At 44.8% G+C, this 26,781-nt stretch overlaps 1 protein-coding gene across 2 annotated transcripts; it reads left to right on the top strand.

Annotated features, from left to right (window-relative positions):
- Positions 1-757: 757 nt before the first annotated feature.
- Positions 758-26,781, top strand: LOC115083919 (retinoic acid receptor responder protein 2-like). 2 transcript variants are annotated; one of them, XM_029588016.1, is made up of 4 exons: positions 758-1,001; positions 2,171-2,399; positions 3,686-3,784; positions 26,563-26,781. In XM_029588016.1, the coding sequence occupies exons 1-4, from the start codon at positions 994-996 to the stop codon at positions 26,707-26,709; spliced, it is 483 nt and encodes a 160-aa protein (XP_029443876.1). In that variant the 5' UTR covers positions 758-993; the 3' UTR covers positions 26,710-26,781. The 2 variants fall into 2 exon arrangements, with proteins under 2 accessions (XP_029443876.1, XP_029443875.1); XM_029588015.1 differs by having other exon boundaries at positions 759-1,001; positions 2,295-2,399.

The following is a 26,781-nucleotide window of genomic DNA, read 5'->3' as shown; positions in this document are numbered from 1 at the left end:
AGGAGCCTAGGAAGACAGCCCACTGCTGGCTCTTTAAATGAAGAGAGGAGGCGCGGCCGCGTGGCTAGGAAGAGGTAGGACCATGGAGAGTCGCGCCCTGTCGCATAGGAAGAAGCAGGCCCTGATGACGGCGGCTCCTTGCCGCGAAGCAGGAAGATAATGGTGGCCTCCAGGCCACATGAAGAGGAGCTCTGAGGTGGCCTCCTGGCCACAGAAGAGGATGAGGACGGCGGTGGCCTCCTGGACGCTGAAGAGGAAAGCCGATGGCGGCCTAGCTGTGAAGAGATGGCCCTGAAGTAGACAGCAGCTCCAGTTGTGATGGAAGAATGGCGGCAGCCTCCAGGCTGCGAAGAGGAGTGTCAATGGCGGTGGCCTCCTGCGAAGATGAAGCTGGAGGGGAATTTTTCAGGAATTCTGCACTCCATATTAGCGCAGAATTCCCTCAGGATTAAATACAGTACAGAATTAGAGACAGAGAAAGGGATAGAACTGAGGAAATGCAGTGAACTACCCAGGGTCACATTGAAAGCTGGCAGTGAAAGAGATTTTAGTTTTCATCACAGGAGGTCTCCTGACCCCATAGGTTTTAACCAGATGGGCAAGGTCTGACCCCTTGATAAGGTATCATCTGTTACTTGTTTGTTGAACTTTAATCTCTTCATGTATCTGACATCATGTCCTTAAAGGGACCTGTGACTGCCAGGAAATGAAAGTTAATTCTTCACTAGGATAAACAAGAACTAAAATTTAAAAAAAAGAAGAAATCAAAAGTATTTCAGTAGTTTCAGCTTTATCGAGGACGTGAGAAGATGAAGGCGTTGTTCCTGGCTGTGTGCTTTGCCTGGGTCACCTGCTGTGTTCCAGGCACAGCCGAAAGTATTGAACTGGGCCAGATCTTCGAACTGAGGGACAAGACTGTGGCTCTTGCTGTGGCAGAATACAACAAGAAAGAAAAAAGATTTCCCTATAAAGAGTTATCCATCCAGAATTCAAATGGAACAGTAAGTATGGGGAAACGGTTTGGGGAGGATGGGGGGTGCAGGAGAGGGTGAACAAGGCTTTGTTTTCATTTAGTTTATTTGTCTTGGAAATAAAACACGAGGCACGTACCAGCACTTCTTTACCGCTACAGCGCACAGGCCTCGTGAGGACGGGACTCATACAGGTGTGGCGCCTTCAGCTTTCTGGTCTAGATACAGCGGTCCTGCCAGTCAGCCCAAGGGACGCTCTTCTCTAGGTTATGCTATGATTGCTTTATCATTGTCTCTCACCACTAGAAGGGTTTGATTCACGCAGTCACCTTTTCGCTTCCTCCTCCCCAAAAATGACAGCTCACACTGGCCAATGGCTGGCCCTTAGCGTGAAGAAGCACCCCTCCAACTCTGAGTTTGGCAGGAGTCCCTGTCAGCTGCCCGGGCACGCCATTTGGGGAGGGGGGCTATGGACTCAGAGAAGAGAAAACCCTCCTATCCCTAGCGTGCCAGAGAGGGAGCCAGACCCTTTTTTGCGGAGGCCCAGGCCCTCTCCGGATTTGCTAGATCACCCCCCTCACTACAGGCTGGTGGTACTGTGGAAAGAGAGGGAGTAAGCCCAGGCTGCCGCCCCTTCCCCCTGCCCCCGGCCTGCCGTACATTCATGCATTTACATGGCGTGCTTTAAAAAGAACTAAAAGTGTGAGCGTGAATGATATCCCCGCCACCCGCTCCGTCCCCCAGGAACGCCTCTTTGCAATACATGTAAGAGTATTCACTGAATCGTTACCGTGCATGCTTTCACACTTATAAATCCTGGGTGATTTTTCAAAAGTGCATTTATGCACAACCCCACCACCAGGTTTTAAGCACCCAAATGCTTTTGAAAATTATAAAAGTACACTGTCGAATTAGCACAAGGCGGGTGTCAGGATGCAGTACCCTGTGGTCTCTCGAAAGTGCACCATGGGTCCAGCTTTTCTTTAAAATGATGCTGCCACTGAAGGATCTTTATCAGTCAAGTGAGTCCCCCTGGTTATTCAGACCTCCCCGTTTAGAAGCAGTTCATTCTCTAACCGCACGAGATGATTGCCTTGTAACTTAAAAACAAGGTGAAAGGATGCACCAGGGATGTGGCGATAACAACATTAGGATGCAGGGAGAATCCACAAGGAGAATTTTTTTTTTTTTTTTTACAGAGAGCATCTAGACTTAGAATTGCCGAAATTAACTGTTGGAAATTGCACAATATTGCAAGTATGGCACTGTTTAACTTCTCACTTCTCACTGTACATCACTAGAGACCAACTCTTTCTCCTGCAGGCCACAACTGCTGGGAATTTTGTCAAAGTTACCTATACCATAAAACAAACAAATTGCCATAAAATGAACTACCAGCCAGATATGTGTCAACACAGAGCAAATGGGGTAAGTGAGTCAGAAAAAATGAAAATGTTATGTTAGAGAAACAATCTGATTGGTTGGTAAGTTGTTTTAGTGTGTACATCGGTGATCGGCCTTCACTTATATAACTTGGCTTTAATGGAATGTAGTCTGGGCCGGATTAAGATATACTGAAGCCATCTAAACCAGTGTTTTCCAACCAGTGTGCCATGGCACGTTGGTGTGCCTTCAGACCTGAACAGGTGTGACACAGAAAAGTCATCACTGCCTAATGCTCTTATCCAGACAGACTCTTCTAGCAGCAGCAACAAGAGACACCAGTGATGGCTTTTACACTTGCAGAAACACCTTTCCAGAGCATGCATAATCCTGCATGCCTCCTCTTCCTAGCTACAGCATGAGCCTTGGAATGTGCTAATTACTAGGCAGCATTCAGGGTATGGATTTGCCAGGCCCCATTTTGTACGACACCCATATTATATCTTCACCATTTTTGAGTTCTTCCATCCTCTGTCCCTCCTTAGGCTGAGTGAGATGGGGAAAGCATGCACCGAGCCCTGGATATGACTCACTTTGGGGCTGATGTAGTAAAAGTGCGCCATAAGCAGGCATTGAGTGTTCAGCTCCCGCTTTCCTAATGTGCGCCCAGGCACCTCTCCTGGGGGTGCCATGCAATATTTAAATTAGGGGTTGCACTGCCAAGGAGGCCCTCAGGTCGATTGCACGCCTCTAGCGCCTCCTTGGCAGCAGGCGCCCAGGAGAGGTCAGTGTCAGCGGGTTGAGGGAAAGGACACTGAATTTATTGGCATCCGTTTTCCTAAGCGGCACACAGCCACAGATTCAGAAAATGGATGCTCGTTAACCGAGCGTCCATTTCCCTAACCTGACCACCGGCACTATTTTTTTTTTTAATCTAAAAAAAAAATCTCTTAAATGTTTCGTTCCTCCAACTTAATATCACCATGATAAGTCGGAGGATGTACAGAAAAGCAGTATTTTCTACTTTTCTGTACACTCTTTTGGGCTGCTCAGAAATTAACGCCTGCTCTAGGATTGGACGCACATTTTTTTTTTTGCATGTGGGGTGAAAAGCTAATTGCGCTCAGGAACATGCATTTACATGTGATGAGCGCTATTAGTTTTGCGGCGCGTTGGACAACCATTGTGGACACGCTGATCCCCTTACGGTAAAAGGGGCTGTGGGCGCGCCTCCGAAACGTGCGTCCAACTGCGGGTTAAACAGTGCGCTTGTCTGAGCTTTCTTCTATCATTTCTAATCATTTACCTTCTTTTCTTTTTTGTTTTTTTAGCGGGTGCGTTACTGTCTTGCATGTTTTGCATATCAAAATTCAGAAGCGGAGCCAAACGCCCAATTTGTGGACTGCCTTCCAAGATTTCCACCCGGACAGGTGATTTCCAGCACGCTTTAATTTCTTCCACAAAATGTACATTCGTGCCGGGGGAGGCAGCAGAGCTATTATTACCTGGTTCTTTATTCAAAGCCTCAGAGCATATCAGTGTAAGTATGTTTACAGTGACATACTGTCCCCTTGCCATTATATATTCCTGTCTAGGAGTTCAATTCATGTACTTTTAATCCTTTTAGAGCACTGGAAGGTAGATACCACATAAAAAAAAAAAAGGAGACATTGCAACTGTAGTTTTAACCTAGCGCCCCCTCAGGCAAGGAAGAGCATCCCTACTCCTGCCACGGTGTCTGGGATGACCCTCGGAAAAAGATGACATTCTGGCTCTTCTTGCATGAGGAGTAACAAGGCCTCTTCCACAATCTCATCCCTCTGCCAGGGAACTGCGAGAAGAGCTAATCCAGTCTGGCCACAATTTCTTCAGACAAAACATTTCAATTGTGTTTAGAGAATAGTAAATGAATATTCACAAATACAAGATTTCAGTGTCAGTTTTCATGTATTCTGAAGAAACATTTTTTTCAGACAAAGAAAGAAACTTATCTATATACCTTTCAGAACAATAAGTTATCTCCAATCTATACCACAACATCCAATTCGATGTTGTTGCACAACTTTGAACTTTTAACCCTAAAACACATCTCTGCCTTGATTTAGAAATTTCTCTAGCTGTAATCTTACAGAAACATCTAGACTACTCTTGGGAGTGTAATTGTTAAACTACCCTTACTACCAGAACTCTGGAATTCAATAACCTAACAAACAGGCCGATACAGTAAAAATCGCGAGATACAGTAAATTCATTTATTTAAATTAGGGCCGGCGTCCCTAGCGCCTCTTTTCGGACAGGAGCGGTGGCTGTCAGCGGGTTTGACAGTCGACGCTCAATTTTGCCAGCGTCGATTCTCGAAAGCCACGGGTTCGGAAACGAGACGCCGGCAAAATTGAGCGTCCGGATTTCAACCCGTGAGCCGCGGGCCTATTTCACATTTTTTAAAACTTTTTTTAACTTTCGGGACCTCCGACTTAATATCGCCATGCTATTAAGTCAGAGGGAGCACAGAAAAGCAGTTTTTACTGCTTTTCTGTGCACTTCCCTGGTACCGGCAGAAATTAACGTCTACCTTTGGGTAGGCGTTAATTTCTGAAAGCAAAATGTGTGGCTTGGCTGAACATTTTCCTTTCTGAATCACGCGGGAATAACTAATGGGGCCATCAACATGCATTTGCATGTTGCGGGTGCTATTAGGTTCGGGGGGGGGGGGGGGGGGTTGGACATGCGTTTTCGACGCGCTATTACCCCTTACTGAATAAGGGGGTAAAGCTAGCGCGTCGAAAACGCGCGTCCAAATGTCGGCTAACAGTGCGCTCCATCGGCCTGAGTGTAGGAAAAATTGGTTACCACAATGTATGTGTGAATGCAAATGGGGAGCTCACGATTTGTTGGGGCCTTTCTGTCGAGGTGCTGCAGCACAAACGATTCCTGGTCCATCTGATCGCAAACGTGGCTCCCTCGCTTTAGCTCTTCTTGAGGCCCTTGACTCATGACTGTACCTGTCTCCCTGACTTAACACAACTCAGAAAGAGAAAAACTCTACTTTCTGTTTCACTGAGTTTACTCTACTTAACTTTGTGTAATATTCCCTCACTCCATAAGGAACCTTAGAGGACAACCTTCAAACTCCACACAACTCCATATATGCGCATATATGGCTGCATGCAGTATCTTATAACCTGTGCAAATTATAAAATACACGTATGTCTACCCCCCAACATATGCGCATATGTTTGCTTATGAACGACTACCAGAAATGCATTGAAAGTGTGTACTTTTCCTATCTATTTTGCAAGCATATGTGTGTATATTTTACACATGAAAAAAATATAACATGCTCATGTAAAACCCTGATGTATACGTGGAAGACGATATATTTTAGAACATGCGTGTGGAACTGAAATCACCAGTTTTCCAATACCTCCACCGGTTCATCCAGTCCTTCTCTAGGTCATTGAGACCCTCCTAGTTCTTCACCCTGAACTCTTCCCCCCCTCCCCCAGCTCCCCCAGACCTCTGATCCAACCAATAGCAGACAACAGACAAGTCTGATATCAGTTGTGCAAGATAATTAGCAAGAGTAAAATTACACAAATAAGTTGCCTTATATATTCATGTACATGTCTTATAAAATAGCAACTTACGTCTTTTGGCCCTGCCACGGAACACCCCTCCTCTTCGGGGGTCCTCCAGGAATATAGGGCTACACCAACAGTTCCCGGGCCACTCTTGCTCCCAGCTATCCTTCTTCACATGTTAATACAGATCACTGGCCCTGGGGTGCCGGGGTTCTTCCAGCGGGGAGCAGGATATACCTCTGGGGCTCTAGGTTCACAGAAGTGATGATCCAGTTCAGTCTCTCATTTTCTCTTTGGATGCTCTCATAGATGTACTCATGTAAGGATGGTCCTTGCTTTAGGGGACCCACGACTCTGAATAAAGACGCCAGACACTCTGATGGAATATTCAACAAAAACTTTACTGCAATCAAAAATACTTCATGCTAAAATAAAATGCCTCTTTCTCAGTTTGGTTAGCTGAGTCAATGTCAATGTCTTTCTTTGGTGACAGTTTGGACCTCTGGTGAAAAAGTCCGAAATATATCCAAAGCTCCATAATCTCTCTTCCTCTCAGTGGGCAGGAACCAGTGGCAAAAGCTTCTTCCCAAAACACTAGAATAGAATTTTCTGCAAAATTACGTCTTTCTTCTTCTCGGTCAGGTCACTACTGTCCCTCCGTGAATGGTCGGCAGAAATTGACAGCACTATCCTGAGCTCCCTGGTGGGGGAAAGCCTCCTGAGCAGGAGCAGGATTGACAACACAAAAATATCAAAACCAAAATAGCTTTCTCTAGTTTCCTCATTACTCTCCAGACAATCCGGTCGCCGCATCTCAAAAAAGATATAGTTGCGATGGAGAAGGTACAGAGAAGGGCAACCAAAATGATAAGGGGAATGGAACAGCTCCCCTATGAGAAAAGACTAAAGGGGTTAGGACTTTTCAGCTTGGAGAAGAGACGGCTGAGGGGGGATATGATAGAGGTGTTTAAAACCATGAGAGGTCTACAACGGGTAGATGTGAATCGGTTATTTACTCTTTCGGATAATAGAAAGACTAGGGGGCACTCCATGAAGTTAGCATGTGGCACATTTAAAACTAATCAGAGAAAATTCCTTTTCAGTCAACGCACAATTAAACTCTGGAATTTGTTGCCAGAGGATGTGGTTAGTGCAGTTAGTGTAGCTGTGTTTAAAAAAGGATTGGTTAAGTTCTTGGAGAAGTCCATTACCTGCTTTTAATCAAGTTGACTTAGAAAATAGCCACTGCTATTACTAGCATCAGTACCATGGGATAGACTTAGTTTTTGGGTACTTGCCAGGTACTTGTAGTCTGGATTGGCCACTGTTGGAAACAGGATGCTGGGCTTGATGGACCCTTGGTCTGACCCAGTATGGCAATTTCTTATGTTCTTATCCTTTCCAGACCTGTCAAGATACTGGCAAAGGCAGAGTCTCTTTCCACCTGGAATTGGCTGTGGAGACAAAAATGGGGATCCAACAACAAACCATTCCCCCTCAATTTCCAAAGTTCAGACCATAGGGGAAAAAGATCACTTTTCCCCTGGTAGTAGGCTATAGGGCCTAAAAGTAGCAGATACTCCAAAACTACAACTGAGTCCTCTAAAACCTCTAAAAACCGAGACCTCTAAAAACCTCTAAAACCCCAAACCAGAACTTTTATAGTGCTCTGCTGAGGAATCTGGGGAACCCTCAGTGCACGTGCCTGCAGGGATGGTCTGCAAACTACAAAACTAGGCTAGAAAGAAAGCAAGGGAAAATTTGGATAGGGGTCTCTATATGTCTGTCAAATTGGAAGCAGAGTCAAAATATGCATGTATTTTCAAGGTTTATAAAACAACATACACGTGAATACATGTTACTTATGCACATATATGCTAATTTTATGTGCATAACTCCTTTGAAAATTCACTCCTTCCTGAACTAACTGTGGGAACCTAGCAGTTAAGAACATAAAGAAACATTCGGTGTCCTTATATAAATGTAGCAAGCAAGATAAAATTACCACGCGCAGTCACTTTTACTCTGTCACACAGAGGCAGCTCAGGAGTTTTGCTTCTTAGCTCTTCAGCTGTAGAGTTCTTTCACAGCTTTCTCACAGGGACTACTTTGTGAGTGGCTCTCAGGATCTGGATGGACTCACTCTCCCAGGCAGCTAGGCTGTCCCTCTCCCTGATGCAGGGCTCTCACCTCTAGATCTAGTCTGGTGTGGGACTCAGCCTGGAAGAGGACTGGCACTCTCTCCCTTCCTGGAGCAGGGCTCCTTTTACCAGATCTGGTCCTCTCTGCGCAGCTTGACTCTCAGCTCCTGGCTCCTCAGAGCAGCTTGGCTCTCAGCAACCTTCTCAGCAGCTTTAGACAACCTCTCCTGGACTAGGCCCACTTCTCGCACGGTCTACAGTTCCTTACAATTTCTTGCTGCCTCTTCTCTGCTGCTCCTAGCTGGGTGCCATGGGTGGAATATCTTAATGTCCTCTACCCAGCTTCTTCTGTTCTCTTCATGCTTGTATGTATCTTCCCCTTTTGCAAGCACTAGGCTCCACATGCTTTATGATCGTTTTTTGCGTTTTCTTTCTTCTTTCTTATTTGGACCTTTGGTTCCCACTCCTACTCTCCCTGTTAGGGGGTGGAGGGGGCCGGGGATGAACTTTCTGTTTTCTATTGTGTACAGTAGTTAAAGCCAATTTGTACAAAATATTTGGTAACAAAAATATTTGTCATGATCGGAAAAAATGCATTTGAGTCAAGCAGGAGGAGACACAAGCGATGTTCCATTAATACCTTCTACTCTAGTGCTTCCCAATCCTGTCCTGGGGACCCTACAGGCAGTCAGGTTTTCAGGATATCCACAATGACTATACATGAGCTAAATTTGCTTATATTGGAAACCCAGTATATGCAAGTGTAGCTCATGCATTGTCATTATGGATATCCTGAAATCTAACTGGCATTAGAGTCACCAGGGCAGGTTTAGGACAGTGGCATAGCCATAATTGATTTTTTGGGTGGGAACAAGGTTAACCTGGGCTGTAGGCATGCAGGTCTGAGACCTACTAGTTGTTTTCTTATTGATAAATAATGCCATATACTGCACCCTACAATGGCTTTCTAAGTAATTTGCAACAGCTATTATGTATCATGTATGAAACTTTAAAATAATTTACCTCAATTATTTCAAGCACTTACCAGCATTAAAAATTCCTTATTAATCTGAATTTATTTAATATTTATTGCAGTTTATAAATGCACAAGTATAGAAAATAATCAGATCCAATCATGTAATAAAACAAAATTAATGTATTCTTTCATGAACCATCTTTGCAGAAACCCAGAAATCTTCATAAATACAATAAAATATAATTAATCATTAGAACAGGTGCAGCACAGAGCTAGGGCAATTCACATTAAAACTAACATGAAAAAAAATTTTCAAATTCTGGTGTCACCTTAGCAAAAAAATCCCTCCACTGCTATTTTGTGAAGTAACACAAACTCTTGCAAAGAAAGAAGCATCTAAAACCTTGCCATACAGTCACAGCACTGACTCTCAGGATTCAAATAACAGCAACCTTACGAAAAAGCAGCAATGCAAATACTACACCAGGCCCTACAACATTAATACATCCTACTGGAATAACGGAACAAGCTGGACTACTACTACAGAGAAACTACATGCTAGCAGAAATACTGCATTTCAGTCACACACACACAGGTAAAACTGATACTGATCTTTACCTAATATAGAAATAAGAGACTATAAATTAGAAACAGAAACATGCAGAGAAAAGCAAAATAGAAAGCCTGAGAAACTAAAATTTCTGAATAGTGGAATACTTAAGAAAGAGTAAAACACAAAAATATAAGAAATGCACATTCCTAAAGATGACATATTTAAATTGCTAACATCTCAAAATAATTTTTTTTTTTTATCTTTGTTGTCTGATCTTTGTATTTTTCTAATCAGTTGATCCTGGTCTATTTTTCCTATTTTTTCCCTTGTTCCTCATTTCCTAATTCCTTTTCATTGTCTTTCTTCTACTATTGTCTTCGTCCCTTCCACACACACACACAGACACGCTTTCTCTCACAGACTCCCTCTCCCACACTCATATTCTCTCCCCCACACACACACAAGCTGACATTCTCTGCAGACACACATACAAGCTCTCACTTTCTCACCCCTCCCAAGGCTTATATTCTTATGCACACACAGACGCACATCCAGGCACCTATTCTCACCCACATACACAAACCTAGACTCCCATTCTCACCCACAAACCCATGCTCCCATTCTCACTCACACATACACACATTTAAGGTCCCATTCTCACCCACACATAAACACATTCAAGCACCCATTCTTACCCACATATTCAAGCTTCCATTCTCACCCAGGCTCCCATTCTCACCCATATATAAACACATTCAAGCTCTCATTCTCACCCATACACAAACCCAGACTCCCATCTCACCCACACATACACATATTCAAGTTCCCATTCTCACCCATAAACAAACCCAGGCTCCCATTCTCACCCACACACAAACCCAGGCTCCCATTCTCACCCACATATTCAAGCTTCCATTCTCACTCCCACACACACCCAGGCTTCTATTCTCACCCACCCAAGCACACATTCAAGCTTCCATTCTCACTCCCACACACACACCCAGGTTCCAATTTTCAACCACACACATACCCAGGCTCCCATTCTCATCCACACATACACATTCAAGCCTGTGCACAGCTTCCGCTTCCTCCTCCCAAAGCAGGAAGATCAGCTGGCCTCTCTTGCTGCCACTGGCCTCCTGCTATCTTCGGGCCATACGGCCCACTGATCTTCCTGCTTGGGGGGGGGGAGGGGGAGGTAGCGGAAGCTGTGTGCGGCGCTTCCACTCCCCCCCCCCAAACAGGAAGATTGGTCAGCCATACATCCGCAGGACTGCTTCCCCAGGTGTGCCGAGCAAATACACGGAATGGCGCGCTGGGCCCAGGTCCTCCTCTTCGCCGATCGCAGGGATGGGATCCTGCGATGGCCTTGCAGTTCCGGTGCTAGTTGGATGGACCTGGGCCCAAATTGGGTGGGCAGCTGCCCACCCAGGCCCACCTGTGGCTATGTCACTGGTTTAGGAAGACCTGTTCTACTCTGAGCATGGACATGCTCATAATCACTAAGGGTGTGCAAAACATTTTATATTGTAATGTTTCATGTCATTTGGGGACAAATTTCCTTTTCATTTAGGGTTTTTCCTCCCTTTTTGGTAGGTTTTGGAAATAGTGTGCACTAAAAGTGATAAAAGGAAAAACACAAACCTTTTTGGGTTTTTTTCTATTTGTTTAGAAAATGACAGGAAACGACATAGACAATGCCGGTGCTCTCTTCTTCAGTTGATCCACTGGTAGAGATGTCCTCATAGAATCTCGCTCTCAGGGCATCAGGCTTGGACCTATGGGGCCTGGTATGGAGCCATCCTCCCTTTCCTGGGTGGAATTTTTTTCCAAGGACTACTGACTTTTCTGCATGGGGCGTCCTGCAGAGACAATTATGCCTCCTAAAGCAGGGTTGCACACTCAGGGGTCCCCTGTGCCTACTACCATGTGCTAATGCAGTGGCACAACAATACCTGACAAGGTTCGAGTGGATGAGGATCAGGATGACACTGATGATGATTTAGGTTGCTCTCTTCTGGAGGAAGGGGAAATTCCCACAGATTTAGAGCCACATAGAACTCTTCATATTTCTTTCACCTCCTGGATGCAGTTCAAGAGTTGATTGACCTTGAATGGAGTGCACCAGAGAAAAGTTTTAAAGAGGGTGAGTCTTGGCGTTTTTATATTCAATGGATCTGCAGGCAAGAGGGCAGTTCCGTTTCCCAGAGGTGGATGCCTTGTTTTGTTCTGTCATTAAGTGAACCACCATATCTGTTGAAGGAGGTGCAACTCTAAAGAAAGCTCAGGATAGAAGTTTTCCTTAAACAAGTCTTTGAAGCCATGACAATGATTTTACAAATTACTACTTGTTGTTCCCTGGTGGCTTGGGCTACTCTGCATCTTCCTTAGGAATCTGGGGGATTGGTTGTGGATGGTACAAAGATATTGGAACCAGAGGCAGTTGCTGTAGATGATGCGGGCTGTGACATTGTTCGCACTGCCACCAGAGGGATTGTTTCCATAATAGCGGTTAGAGATTAGCTGTGGCTATGCATTGGTCAGCAGATATTGTTTCTAAGCTCCATCTCAACTAACTGTCCTTCAAGTATTCTCTTTTGTTTGGCAGTGACTTGGAGAAGATGGCAAATAAATGGGGGAAGCTTAGATCCCTTCTTTGCTGGAGGATAAGAAGCCGGCTTCATGGTCTTTTCAGGACACTAGCTGCTCTTCAGATTTCAGGCGTTTGTCCTTATAGGGGGACTTCCTCTCAGAAACCCCTTTCCTTTCACACCAGAAGGCCTTGGAAGGATGCAGGCTCCAGGCGTGGAGCCTCTCAATCTTCCCAATGAAGGTTTGCGATTCACCTGCTGATGCAGGAGATAGGTAGCCACCCATCTCATGTCTATTGGAGGTGGGTCCAGATAACATTGGACTAATGGGTCCTGGCAGTGAATCAGGATGGCTATGCTCTAGAATTTCTTTGTATTCCTTTGAATACCTTTATTGTTTCTCTGTGCAGCTCCCCTCAGAAGAAGGTAGCAGTGAAAACTACACTGAGAAGACTTTTGGACCTAAAGGCTGTAATTTCTGTTCCCAAATCGCAACAAAATACAGGCCACTGTTCCATCTATTTGTTGTACCTAAGAAAGAGGGGTCCTTTGACCCATCCTGGATCTCAAAGGAATCACTCATTTGCAAATGGAGACTGTATGCTCCATAATACCTGGCAGTACAATCAAGGGAATTCCTCATGTTTCTGGATCTGACTGTTACGTTCTGTGTGTCTAGAACTAGATAGTGGGCCCTTGGGTCGTGGCAAGAGCTGACTCCACCCACAGGGAGGATCCCTGTGGGGACTCACCATGACAGACAGGGTCTCAGCAGTGATGGACAACAGAGGCAAAAGCTTTAGTATACTGCAATGATAACCTGAGGAGCGGGTTAATAGATTCAGTCCAAGAATAAGGCCTGCAAGCTGGTTCTTCTGATAGTAGTCTGCAGCGCGGGGTAATCCAGGAGATACTTCCTCTGGATGAAACTTGTGTAGAATACCTCCAGTAATGCTCCGCAGCGTGGGGTAGGCCGGAGACTGAAGCTGGAATTTACACAAGGCAGGGTAGATCCGGTAGTAGCCTGCAGCATGGGGTAATCTGGGAAGTACCTTACCTTCTCTTGATGGAGCTTGTGCAGGTGATCTCCGGTAGTAGTCCATAGTGCAGGGTAGGCCGGACGCCGATGGTAATGGTTGCACAAGATGGTATGGATCCGGTAGTGGTCCGCAGAGCGGGATAACCCGAGAATCCACACCACGAAGGTAGAGGAAGTTGAAGAGCAGCCTCTGTACTCACACGGCACTGAGGGAACAGTATTGAAGAGTAGGCACCGAGAAGACCGGAACTGGAGCAGAGATTGGTATGACCGAGGAGCGGTGTGAGGACTCACTAGAAGAGAAGTGAGGCAGTTAGAGATGGCTTTCTGAGGAGCAGATAGCCCTGAGTGCGACAAAGCCCCCGAGGATCGGGTACCTAGATCACCCAGACAGGAACAGTGAAACGAAGTCCCAGAATGGCGGAATTGAGCAGGACAGGAATCCTTGCTAACTCGTTGTATGGATAGTCAGCTGAGCTTAAGTATTGAAGGCAGATGATGTCATGCGGTGGGGACGTCCCCGAGGTTCCTGCAATGACGTATTCAAAAAGGGGGCAGACACGCGCGCGTGCCCTAGGTCACCCCAGATGTAAGATGGCTGCTAGGAGCACCCATGCCATCCCGGGAACACCATGAGGGTCGGTGTGTGGCGGCGGAGAAGGCCATCCTCCCCAGACTCGCAGCTGAAGGAAGAAAGGAGGTGAGCAGCAAAGGTCGCAGCCGTCTGCAACCGATGGGCACAACACTGACAGAGGCATATCTACATATTCCCATTCATCAGTAGTCTCCTTGCGCAGGATCTAGGCTGGGTGGTGAACTTGTCCAAGAGAAATTTACAGCCGTCTCAGATGCTGTAGTATCTCAGTATTCATTTAGATACGAAGCAGGACAGAGTGTTGTTGTCAGAGAGTGAAATTCAGAAGTTGATCGCTCAAATTCAAACCCTGAGAAGAATTATTCACCCAACTGTGTGGTCATATCTTCAGGTCATGGGTTTTATAGCAGCCTCGTTTGAGTTGTTCTCTGGGCAAGGGCATATATGCAGCTTCTTCAACACAAGTTACTTTCCCGCTTATATCCACAATTGCAGGACTATGAGGTGAGGCTTCTCTTACCATTGGAGGTGAGCATCCAATTGCAGTGCTGGTTACAGGTGGACCATCTCTGTAAGGATGTTTCCTTGGAGACACCAGATTGGTTAGTGTTCATGATGGATGTGAGCCTCCTGGGTTGGGGGGCTCACAGTCAGGAGTTGATGGTGCGAAATTGCTGGAATGATGAGGAACAACAGTGGAGCATCAACCGATTGGAAGAACGGGTGGTACGGCTGGTGTCTGGATAATGTTGGACAATGTGACAATGGTAGTCTTCATCACATTGGTCATCAGGGTGGCACCAGAAGTCATCAGGTGTCGGAGAAGATAGATGTGCTCATGGTATGGGCGGAGCAACATGTGCTAGGCATATTCGCCTCCCAATTTTTGGAAAAAACAAAACAATGTAATGACTGACTTTCTCAGCAGGAAGAGCTTGGATCCAGGAGAGAAGGTGTTAGTAGACGAAGCCTTTCAGCTCATAGTGGAGCCCTGGGGCTGCCTGTAGCTAGACTTGCTAGTGACTTCTGACAATGCAAAACTTCTGCAGTTTTTCCCTCAAAGACGGGATCTGAAAGTGATGGACATCGATGCTCTCGTACAGGTGTGGCTGTGTGGCAGACTGCTGTATGCCTTCCTGCTCTGGCTTCTGATAAGCAGGATTGTTCAGATAATTGCAAGTCACGTCAACACCATTCCTTTGGTGGCTCCGGATTGGCCCTTAGGCCATGGTATTCTGATCTGCAGAGACTGCTGGGAAGCAGTCCTCTCAAACTGCCGCTCCAGAAGGATCTTTTGCAGCAGGGATCCATTCTTCATGAAGATCTGGGTCAATTTTGTCTTACGGTTTGGCCCTTGAGAGGGCTAGGTTGTTGAAGTGTGGTTATTCACCTGCTGTGATTTCCACTTTACTTAGGGCCAGGAAAATTTCTACATATCTGGCCTACGTGAGAGTTTGGAGAGTTTTCAAAGCCTAATGTACAGAGCAAAGTGCTCAGCCTCTCAAAGTGGATATTCCATTTATTTCAGAATTTTTACAGGAAGGATTGAGTAAAGGTATGGCCCTTAACACCTTGAAGGTTCAAGTGGCAGCCCTCGCTTGCTATAGGGGACAAGTCAATGGTGGGCCTCTGTCTTCCCATCTTCTGGTTTTTGAATAGAGTTAAGCATCTTTGTCTTCCTTTGCGACTGCCATTGCCTCTGTGGGACCTTAATTTGATCCTGAATTTCTTAGTGGGTCCAACTTTTTGGCCACTGTGTGGCCTTTACTTGCGGCTGCTTACTTTGAAGATAGTTTTTCTAGTGGCAATCTGTTCTGCATGATGGATTTCCAAGCTGCAAGCTCTTTCTTGCCATGAGAGTTTTCTGTGTATGACTCTGGGAGTGGCACAGCTTCGGACTGTGCCTTCTTTTTGCCAAAAGTGGTTTTGGAGTTTCATTTGAATCAATCCATTTCCCTGCCCAAGTATCGTCTCCTGTGTATCTTGGATGTCAAGCATTATTGGCTGTGGTACTTAGATGATATTAACTCTGTCTGGAAGTCTGATTGCCTGTGAGTGCACCACGGTGGTGTAAACATGGCGAACCAGCAATGTAGGCAACTATAGTCCATTGGGTTAAGGAAGTCATCATGGCTGTTTATGTGGATGCCGAGATCCCTTTGCCGAATTAGATTAGACAAGATTCCACGAGAGGTCAGGCAGTATCATGGGTGGAAACTGAATTATTTTCTCCTGTCGAGATTTGCTGAGCGGTGATGTGGTCATCTTTACACACATTTTCCAAGCATTGCTACTTGGATGTTCAGGCTTAGGAGGATGCTGTGTTCACGCAGGTGATGTTGACTGGATCACGGGCAGCATCCTGCCCTGTTCCAGTATAGCTTTGGTACATCCCACTCGTGGAGATTGGCCTGCCTGAGTGCAGAGGAAGGAGAAAATACTACTTGCCTGATAATTTCCTTTCTGCTAAAAGGCTGGCCAATCTCCGACCTGCCCTCATCTGTCGATTTGTGTCTTTGGTTTGGCTTTTAGGTGCGGACATTGCAGAGTGTTTTTCCTGCTATTTATTTGAAAATAGGTAAGTGGCTTAACCAGCCCCTCAGTTTAGATACTGTTAATTCTTTGGCTGATCTCAGTGTTCCCTTTAGTTGGAAGCATGAGTGGTTGTTTATAATTATTTTCTAGTATTTTCAGTTTGTCCACAGTATGGCTTTTCCAGAGAATAATGGCGGCTGATGTCAGGGCAGCACTACATATCTGTGACGTCAGTTTTTACTCCACCCCCATCTGCTGGTAAAGGTGGATAAACCACTCGTGGGGATTGGCCTACCTTTTTAGAGAAAAGGAAATTCTCCTTTTAAAAGCCTGACACATACATTAATTAGGGGCTGCACGAAGAAATTGGGTTCATGCGCAAGAGGGGATATTATATTTAGATCTAATTCTCAGTGGAGCGCAAGATTTGGTAAGAGACGTTACATTGGTGGGGCCTCTTGGCAATAGTGATCATAATATGATCAATTTGAATTAATGACTGGAAGGGGGACAATAAATAAATCCATAACTCTAGCACTAAACTTTCAAAAGGGAAACTTTGATAAAATGAGAAAAATAGTTAAAAAACTGAAATGCGCAGCTGCAAAAGTAGAGTGTTCAACAGACGTGGACATTGTTAAAAAATAAAATCTTAGAAGCGCAGTCCACATGTATTCCACACATTAAGAAACATGGAAGGAAGGTCAAATGATTGCTTGCATGGCTAAAAGGTGAGGTGAAAGAAGTTGTTTTAGCCAAAAGATCTTCATTCAAAAATTGGAAGAAGGATCCATCAAAAGAAAATAGGATAAAGCATAAGCATTGGCAAGTTAAATATAAGACAGACTAAGGGAGAATTTGAAAATAAATTGGCTGTAGAGGCAAAAACTCATAATAAAAACTTTAAAAAATATATCCAAAGCAGAAAGCCTGTGAGGGAGTCAGTTGGACCGTTAGATGAACGAGAGGTTAAAGGGGCACTTAGGGAAGATAAGGCATCGCATAAAGATTAAATGATTTCTTTGCTTCTGTGTTTACTGAAGAGGATGTTGAGGAGATACCTGTTCTGGAGACGGTTTTCAAGGGTAATGTTTCAGTTAAAATTTGTAATCTGTCATTAAAATCATCTATTCTACCTGAAGACTGGAGGGTGGCCAACGTAACTCCAATATTTAAGTAAGGCTCCAGGGGCGATCCAGGTAACTATAGACCAGTGAACCTGACTTTAGTGCCAGGAAAAATAGTGGAAACTATTCTCAAGTTCAAAATCGTAGAGCATATAGAAAGACATGATTTAATGGGACACAGTCAACATGGATTTACCCAAGGGAAGTCTTGCCTAACAAATCTGCTTCATTTTTTTGAAGGGGTTAATAAACATGTGGATAAAGGTGAACCGGTAGATGTAGTGTATTTGGATTTTCAGAAGGCGTTTGGCAAAGTCCCTCATGAGAGGCTTCTACAAAAACTAAAAAGTCATGGGATAGGAAGCGATGTCCTTTCGTGGATTATAAACTGGTTAAAAGACAGGAAACAGAGAATAAGATTAAATGGTCAATTTTCTCAGTGGAAAAGGGTAAACAGTGGAGTGCCTCAGGGATCTGTACTTGGACCAGTGCTTTTCAATATATTTATAAATGATCTGGAAAGGAATACGACAAGTGAAGTTATCAAATTTGTGGATGATACAAAATCATTCAGAGTAGTTAAATCACAAGTGGATTGTGATAAATTGCAGAAGGACCTTGCAAGACTGGAAGATTGGGCATCCAAATGACAGATGAAATTTAATGTGGACAAGTGCAAGGTGTTGCATATAGGGAAAAATAATCCTTGCTGTAGTTACACGATGTTAGGTTCCATATTAGGAGCTACCACTGAGGAAAAATATCTAGGCATCATAGTGGATAATACTAAAATTGTTGGCTCAGTGTTCTGCAGCAGGCAAAAAAGCAAACAGAATGTTAGGAATTATTAGGAAGGGAATGGTTACTAAAATGTAAAATGTCACAATGCCTCTATATTGCTCCATGGTGAGACTGCATGTTGAACTCTGTGTACAATTCTGGTCGCAACATCTCAAAAAAGATATAGTTGCAATGGAGAAGGTACAGAGAAGGGCAACCAAAATGATAAAGGGGATGGAACAGCTCCCCTATGAGGAAAGGCTAAAGAGGTTAGGGCTGTTCAACTTGGAGAAGAGACGGCTAAGGGGGGATATGATAGAGGTGTTTAAGATCATGAGAGGTCTTGAACGAGTAGATGTGAATCGGTTATTTACACTTTCGAATAATAGAAGGACTAGGGGGCATTCCATTAAGTTAGCAAGTAGCACATTTAAGGCTAATCGGAGAAAATTCTTTTTCACTCAACGCACAATAAAGCTCTGGAATTTGTTGCCAGAGGATGTGGTTAGTGCAGTTAGTGTAGCTGGGTTTAAAAAAGGATTGGATAAGTTCTTGGAGGAGAAGTCCATTAATGGCTATTAATCAAGTTTACTTAGGGAATAGCCACTGCTAGTAATTGCATCAGTAGCATGGGATCTTCTTAGTGTTTGGGTAATTGCCAGGTTCTTGTGGCCTGGTTTGGCCTCTGTTGGAAACAGGATGCTGGGCTTGATGGACCCTTGGTCTGTCCCAGCATGGCAATTTCTTATGCTCTTATGGATTTACCCAAGGGAAATCTTGTCTCACAAATCTCCTACATTTTTTTGAAGAGGTGAATAAACATGTGGGCCAAGGTGTACCAGTTGTTGTGGTGTATTTGGATTTTCAGAAGGCATTTGACAAACTCCCTCATGAGAGGCTTTTAAGAAAACTAAAAGGTTTTGGGGTAGGAGGAGATGTCCTTTTTTGGATTGCAAGTTGGTTAATGTTGCGCTGGAGGTGGACCCTTGGCTTGGTGCAGGATTTATATGGCCCTCCAGTTGGACCTGGAGGTCGGAGGAAGCCAGAAGAGAGTGTCTGAGTGTATAGAGAGGATCAAGGCCAGAGTATCAGTCCAGAATGGTCAGCCAAAGCAGGGATCAGTATCTGAAGTCAATCCGGGCATAGTCAGGTCAGGCAGAGTAGTCCGGTGAGGCAGAGGTGAAGTTCCAGTCAGCGATCAAGAGTGGTCAGAGTTCAGGCAGAGGTCAGGTCAGGCAGCAAACAGGAGTAGTCAGAGAACAGGCAAAGGTCAGTACCATGAGATCAGTCCGAAGGGTACTACCAGGGATGGAGAGACGAAGGAACAGGAGACACTGGAACAGGAGACTCTGGAGTCGTTGGAACAGGAGACACAGGAGACACTGGAACAGGAGACACTGGAACAAGCGACCCTGGAGGGCAAACTAAGCAACACCAGAGTGTACGACCCAATTGCCAAGGCACAGTTCAGGGGAACGGGCCTTGCCTTATATACTTGGTTTGCGTGATGTCATCAGGGAGCACCGGGTTTGGGTTTCCCACGCTTGGTCCTTTAAGAAGGGTGACGTCAGCCGCGCGCGCGCCTAGAGGCGGGGCTGAGGAGCAGGAAGACGCGGAGCCCCTATGGGAGCTCCGCTGTGAGGCCGGTATCGGTGGCGGTGAGCGGGGGAGCTGGGGATGCTGCGAACTGGTTGCGGCAGCAGAAGAGGTAAGCCCGGAGCTTGTGGAAGGAAGGCAGAGGTGAGCAGGACCGGCCGCGAAGCGAACGCAGCCGGGAAGCGCAACAGTTTAAAGGCAGGAAACAGAGAGTAGGATTAAATGGTCTATTTCACAGTGGGTAAAGCTAAACAGTGGAGTGCCTCAGGGATCTCTACTTGGAATGTTGCTTTTATATATATTTATAAATGATCTGGAAAGTGAATGTGGTGATCAAATTTGCAGATGAGACAAAATTATTCAGAGTAGTTAAATCTCAAGCAGATTGTGATGATTTGCAAGAGGATTTTATGAGACTGGAAGATTGGGCTTCAAAATGGCAGATGAAATTTAATGTGGACAAGTACAAAGTGATGCTGTAGTTACACAATGTTAGGCTCTATCTTAGGAGCTACCAGACAGGAAAAATATCTAGGTGTCAAAGTTGACAATACATTGAAATCATCGGCTCAGTGTGCTGTGGTGATCAAAAAAGCAAACAATGTTAGGAATTATTAGGAAAGGATTGAAAAAATAAAACAATAGAGGTCATAATGCCTCTGTATCGCTCCATGGTGAGACCGCACCTTGAATACTGTGTACAATTCTGGTCGCCGCATCTCAAAAAAGATATAATTGCGATGGAGAAGGTACAGAGAAGGGCAACCAAAATGATAAGGGGAATGGAACAACTCCCCTATGAGGAAAGGCTGAAGAGGTTAGGACTTTTCAGCTTGGAGAAGAGACGACTGAGGGGGGATATGATAGAGGTGTTTAAAATCATGAGAGGTCTAGAACAGATTAATGTAAATCAGTTATTTAGAAGGACGAGGGGGCACTTCATGAAGTTAGCAAGTAGCTCAGCACATAGTTAAGCTCTGGAATTCATTGCCAGAGGATGTGGTTATAGTGTAACTGGGTTTAAAACATTTTGGATAAGTTTCTAGAGGAAAAATCCCTAAACCACTGTTAATTAATAAGCAATAGCAGCTTGAGATTTATTTAATGTTTGGGCACTTGCCAGGTTCTTATGGCCTGGATTGGCCACTGTTGGAAACAGGATGCTGGGCTTGATGGACCCTTGGTCTGACCCAGCATGGCTTGTTCTTATGTTCTTATTAAAAGCTGGCGAGATCCGCGTGTATCTCCTGAAGCATGCACATCTGGATAGTTTTCAAAGCGGAGCGCGGTCTGGGCAGGGCATGGGTGTTTTGGGCCGTGAAGCTGAGATGTGATGCTGGCGTGATCCGGCGCGCGCCGAGGCCCCCCTGTGCATAACTTTACTTCTGCTATGGATGATGTGTAAGTTAAACAATAAAGAAAAATAGGCAGATCTGCAGGGTTTTAAGAATCGGGGCTAACTGGGGGAAGTGATGGCTATTAAACTAGGGGGGTTTGGAGGACCTATCTCTTAGCTGGGTAAACTGGAGACGAACTGATAAAAACTGGGAATGGCATTGGCGCACGCCTCTTTTAAAAATCCCCGATTTGGGTGGTAGAAGTGGGATTTACGCACCCACCTAAAATTTGGCGCAGATGTCCTGGCTATTTTATAACATGCATGCATATATATATATATATGCGCAGGTAATAAAATAGCCATGTCTCTGAGTACAGCATTGTGCGCTCATGCACTGGTTTGAAATTTAACTGTCCCTGAGGAATCGAGGTTCTGAGGACACCGGACACCGGGCGTGTTTCGAAGATACCATGTCCGCTTCAGGAGTGATGATCTTCTCAAAGAGTAATAATTAAGGTCCTCTCAACATCTCTGAAACTTAAACCAAGAACTTTAGTGATGACTGCGATTATTCAACGGTGCTTTCACAAGCATAAAATGGTGAATACAATAGCTGGAAAGAAACATACTCTTTGACTCTTTTTAACTCTTTATGGAGGAAAAATTGGTGTTAAGACTAATTTGAATTTGATTTACACAAGGGGCTAAACACTGAAATCCTATTTTTATCCAGTGTTGATGCATTCAGGAGAGGTTTCGATGGTGGACAAGGTTTTGTTTTAGTCCTCCTGGATGTCTCTGCAGCCTTTAACACTCTAGACCAGTAGATCTCAATTTTTTTTTTTTGTCGGGACACATCTGACAGATGGTTCTCACATGCGTGACACACTGAACATGTGACCATCACGGGGCTAAATGTAACCATGCACTCTGCATCCATAGGAATCCCCTCAACCCCCAGCAATGAGTGCAGAGCAGATCTAGGGCATTACCCGTACAACAAAGATGCTCTGGTGACATCTCAGTAAAAGCAAAACAAACTCCCTTTACTGCCAGGCACAATAGCCTTCCTTATGAAAAGACAGTAATTTACCACTAATGCTTATCCTATTGAGAAAAGACAATAAATAAGATTGGTACAAACGCCTACATGCTAGTAAAATACCTCACCTCGGTCACACACCCAGAACTGACCTTCACCAAGTACATAACAACCCACAAATTATAAATATGGAGACAGAAAATGGAATAGAAAACCAAAAAAGCCACTCTGCATGCAGTGCGAACCTGGAGAAACGGAAACATAAATATAGCAACTAACATAGTCCCAGGATCTGCAATAAGGCACACAAACTAATCTGTACAAAATTATACCTGCATTATGGAACTCACTCAAACAGTAACAACCCTACCTATGAATAGGCAACACTACAAATATTTAACCAGGCCTTAAACACCAATACTCTTCCTATTAGGAAAACAGAATAAGCCAAGCTGCTATAGATCCCCACGCAGAAATAATTGTAGAACTATACTAATAAATGTTTTAAAACAGCTGATGAACAGAATAACATCCAACAATTAAAAACTCATAAAAATTATCAACAATTGTCTAAATACCAATTAGATATTTCAAACCAGACACATTACATAATACCCAATAATTAAAATAGCAGTCAATCAAGAAAAATAAACTTAAAAAGCCACTTTTACTTACCCTCTCCAGCAACTCTCCTACTCCTTTCCCTTCCAGGCCAATAGCGCTACCAGAAGAAGCAGCAGCTGCTGAAGCTCTGTCTTCACGATCCTCTTCTTAGGGTCCACAACCAGTCACACACACACCCCCCCCAGTTAGACCCCCCCCACCAGTCTTGGTCTCTCTCACACACACACACACACACACACACACCAATCACCTTCCTGAGCAGTCTCTCTCTCAATCAACACACATGCTCTCTCTTATATACAAGCTCAAAATCACACACAAATGCTCCTGTACCCATTCACACCCTCAGACACAAGCTGTCATCTAGACACCCAGGCACCCATTCATACCCACACACACCATCTCTCATCCAGGCATCCATTCATACCCATACCCACCACCTCTCACTCAGGCACCCATTCACATCCACACACACCACCTCTCACCCAGGCACCCATTCACACCCACACACACCACCTCTCATCCAGGCATCCATTCATATCCACACACACCAGCTGACACCCAGGCACCCATTCATACCCACACACATCATCTCTCATCCAGGCACCCATTCACACCGACACACATCACCTCTCACCCAGGCACCCATTCATACCCCCACACACTCACATTGAGGCTCCCATTCTCACATGCATGCACCAGGCCTCTCCACCAAACCTCTTCTTCCTTTGCTGCAGGGATGGGCCCCAGTTCCGCCGTGACTTTACTCCAGCATGTCTTCTTTTTCACCACCACGAGGAAGGGCTCCAGTGGCAGCCTTGCTTGGTCGGGGTCGGGCTTCCTTTATGCCACCACGGGGTCGACCTCCTGTGGTGGACTTGATTCATCGGGGTTGGACTTCTTCACAGCCATGGGGTCGAGCTCCTGTGGTGGCCAGTTGGAGCCAGGTTTTAACACTGCCACTCCTCCCAGCCCACCCCACCCATGGGCTATGCTATGCCCCTTCTTCCTGCCTCACTGGCCAATCATAGGCTTCTTCCCTTCTTCCTACTCCTTCTATCAGGTAGAAGGGAGGAGGCTTCCGATTGGCCTGCTCAGGGCCAGGAAGAATGTAGTAGGCTTCCCATTGGCCCACGGGGGCAGGAAAAAGGGAAATGGGAAGAGCAATCAGGGCAGAGTGACACCGGGAGCTGTGACACACCTGCTGGTGCTTGGCAACACACTGGATGAGAATTGCTGCTCTAGCCAGATCACCATATCCTACTATATACGCTACGTGAATGTGGGATCCCAGGCAATGTATCACATTGGTTTAGATTGCATCTTGCAGACAGAATCCACAGAATTTCCATTGGCTCTGCTCACGCAAAATGGTGCCCAATAACAACTGGTGTCCCCCAGGGCTCAGTCCTATTGGCTATGCTTTTCAACTTCTGTCTAGCTCCCCTCTGCAACCTACTGGCTGGGCTCTCTGTGGGATATTGCATTTATGTGGAGGATACAAAGTTATTCATCTCAATAGCTTCCTCCTAGTCATCTACCTTTGGTTTATTAACACTCCGTCTTTCAGCCATCAAACAAAAATAATGGTCTTTCTTTAAACTTAAACAAAACAGAGGTTATGGTGTTGTGAAGGCAGGCTAGGTCTAGAAATGTTGTTTCTGACATTCCATCTGTCTTTAAATTTGAAAATATTAATATTCTGATGCTCACCCAAGCTAAAAGTTTCAGAATTATCTTACGATATCAATCACACCTAGCGGCTCTCACACACCGTATGTATTCCAGGGACCAAAATGTAAACAATATCTCAAAATGTCGGTATACCTGGTTTCTCCTTTAAATATCCTATTTCAACTATCATACTCTAAAGAGCAATATGATTTTGTAGGACCACTACTCATAGGGTCAAGATATTATACCAGACTCTCTTTATGGTTTCAGGTCCATTTTACTTTATATATTTTTTTGTAAATTTTTATAGTATTTTCACAATTTTCTTTTCAACTGATGAAAGCTCCAACAGCACGTTCAAAATTCAAACCAGCTAAAATAGCAAAGTCACTTTTTCAATCCCAAATACGAAACAGTTATGCAGTGATACTCATCTGCAACACCCAACACGATCGTGTTTCGGACCCCCACTCTTACGGTCCTGCTTCAGGGGAAAAGATTTCCATGTTTCTTCCATGACACTCCCGAGGCAATCATCAGAATATCATTTTTCTTCAATAGCTGTATCCCATCAATAATATAGATGCGACCCCGACTTGGACTCGCCTTTCTTTAACCACAGCCCTCAACCGGATGCCTTTTCAAGTATTAAACCCTGAAGTTCCTCCTCCGTGAATCAATCAAATTCTGTCTCCAACCAGGTTGGGTTACTATTTAACTTTCTTAACCCTAGTTCTCTATCACGTCGTGCCTTAGCGTAAAGCCGGAAGTGATGTCAACTAATTGCCTTCAAATCTTCCAACGCGTAGTGGAAGATTTGGGCCCCCAATGAACTCCAATTATGAAATTTAGAGGTTCAGGGGAGTTCGGGGGTGGAGGTCCAGCTGCTCTTTTGAGCACCGGGTCTTTTTTAGGGTGGGGGAGTGGGGGAAGGAGCTTGGGGGACCACTAGATCCCAGTGTTATGAATATATTTGGACTGAGGGGGGGGGGGGGGAGGTGGGTAGATGCTGGGGGGGAGGAGGTCTTTGCAGGAGGGCATTTGCAGGTTGTGTTGTACATAAAGGAAGGGTTTGGGAAGGGGGAAAGGTGTCATTACACATTTTAAAAGTTCTCTTTTTTTTATTTTTCTTATGGGGGGGGGGGGGTGTTGTCACTGCTGCCTTTACCAATGGAGGGGGTGGGGTGGGTAGGGGTTGTGAAAGACCTCCAGGGACTTTTGTTAGATTTTCAGGGGCAGGGGGGGGGTGTAGATTTGGGGCATTTGGCTGTTTAATTAACATTGCAGGGGAATCGGGGAAGCACGTTAGCTTTCCAATGTCCCTAGCATGGTTTATCTAGACCTCCCTGATACCCAATAAAATAAGAGGGCAGACTTTTTTATATGTCCGCCCTGTTATCTTATTTACATTGAATTGCCTATGCATAAGTTTCTTTGCATGTAGTAGGCAATTTTGTGCATGCAAATGAGCTTTTTTTTCCATAGGGGAAGGAAAACATTGAAAATATCGCACAATAATTATGTGACGGGTCAATATCACATAATAAACAGTGTTTAACACACGATATCGCTGCTTAGTAAATCTAGCTCTAAGTTTGTTCCTGAGGCAGCTGAGAGGAAAGTGACTTGCCCGAGGTCACAAAGAGCTGCGGTAGAATTTGGACTCCGGTTTTCCTCATTCATAGCCCATGGCTCTAACTACTAGGCTCCTCCTGCAAAATCAAGAAAGGAAGTGCTGAAGGCATCGGTGAGGGTTTTGTCAGTACTTTTATAAAAAGGCATAGATAATAGTAATAATATGGGAGGAGAAATCAGGAGGAAATAGTCAGGTCCTTTGCATGATAGGATAAAGAAGAAGGAAAGCTGAAGGTGACTCCAAGGGAACAGGTTAGGTCAGTACCCAGTGGCAATGGATGTTTTGCCTCAGGCTACAGTATATAAAAATAATATTAGACAAAGTCATAGAGTGTCATATTTTATATTCTTTACTCATTACTATTACTTGTTTATTACAGGAGAGAGCTAACCAGCAAATGCAGCGATGTGAAGCTGTGAAAAAGACAATCTTAGATTACCTACCCGGGAAGTTCGTTTTAATGGAATTAAAGCCCCATCCAGACTATGCAGAGAGACTGCCAACAATTTCAATAAAAAACCTCTGAAGTTTAAAGAGATGAAAACGCATCAGTATCTGCCATGTCTGTTGGAGAATAAAGCAATTTCAATCTGCTGTT

This window comes from Rhinatrema bivittatum, chromosome 2 (assembly GCF_901001135.1).
Source record: "Rhinatrema bivittatum chromosome 2, aRhiBiv1.1, whole genome shotgun sequence".
Taxonomy (NCBI): domain Eukaryota; kingdom Metazoa; phylum Chordata; class Amphibia; order Gymnophiona; family Rhinatrematidae; genus Rhinatrema; species Rhinatrema bivittatum.
The sequence above is the reverse complement of the archived record's forward strand: the minus strand, read 5'-3'. Positions and strand labels throughout refer to the sequence as shown.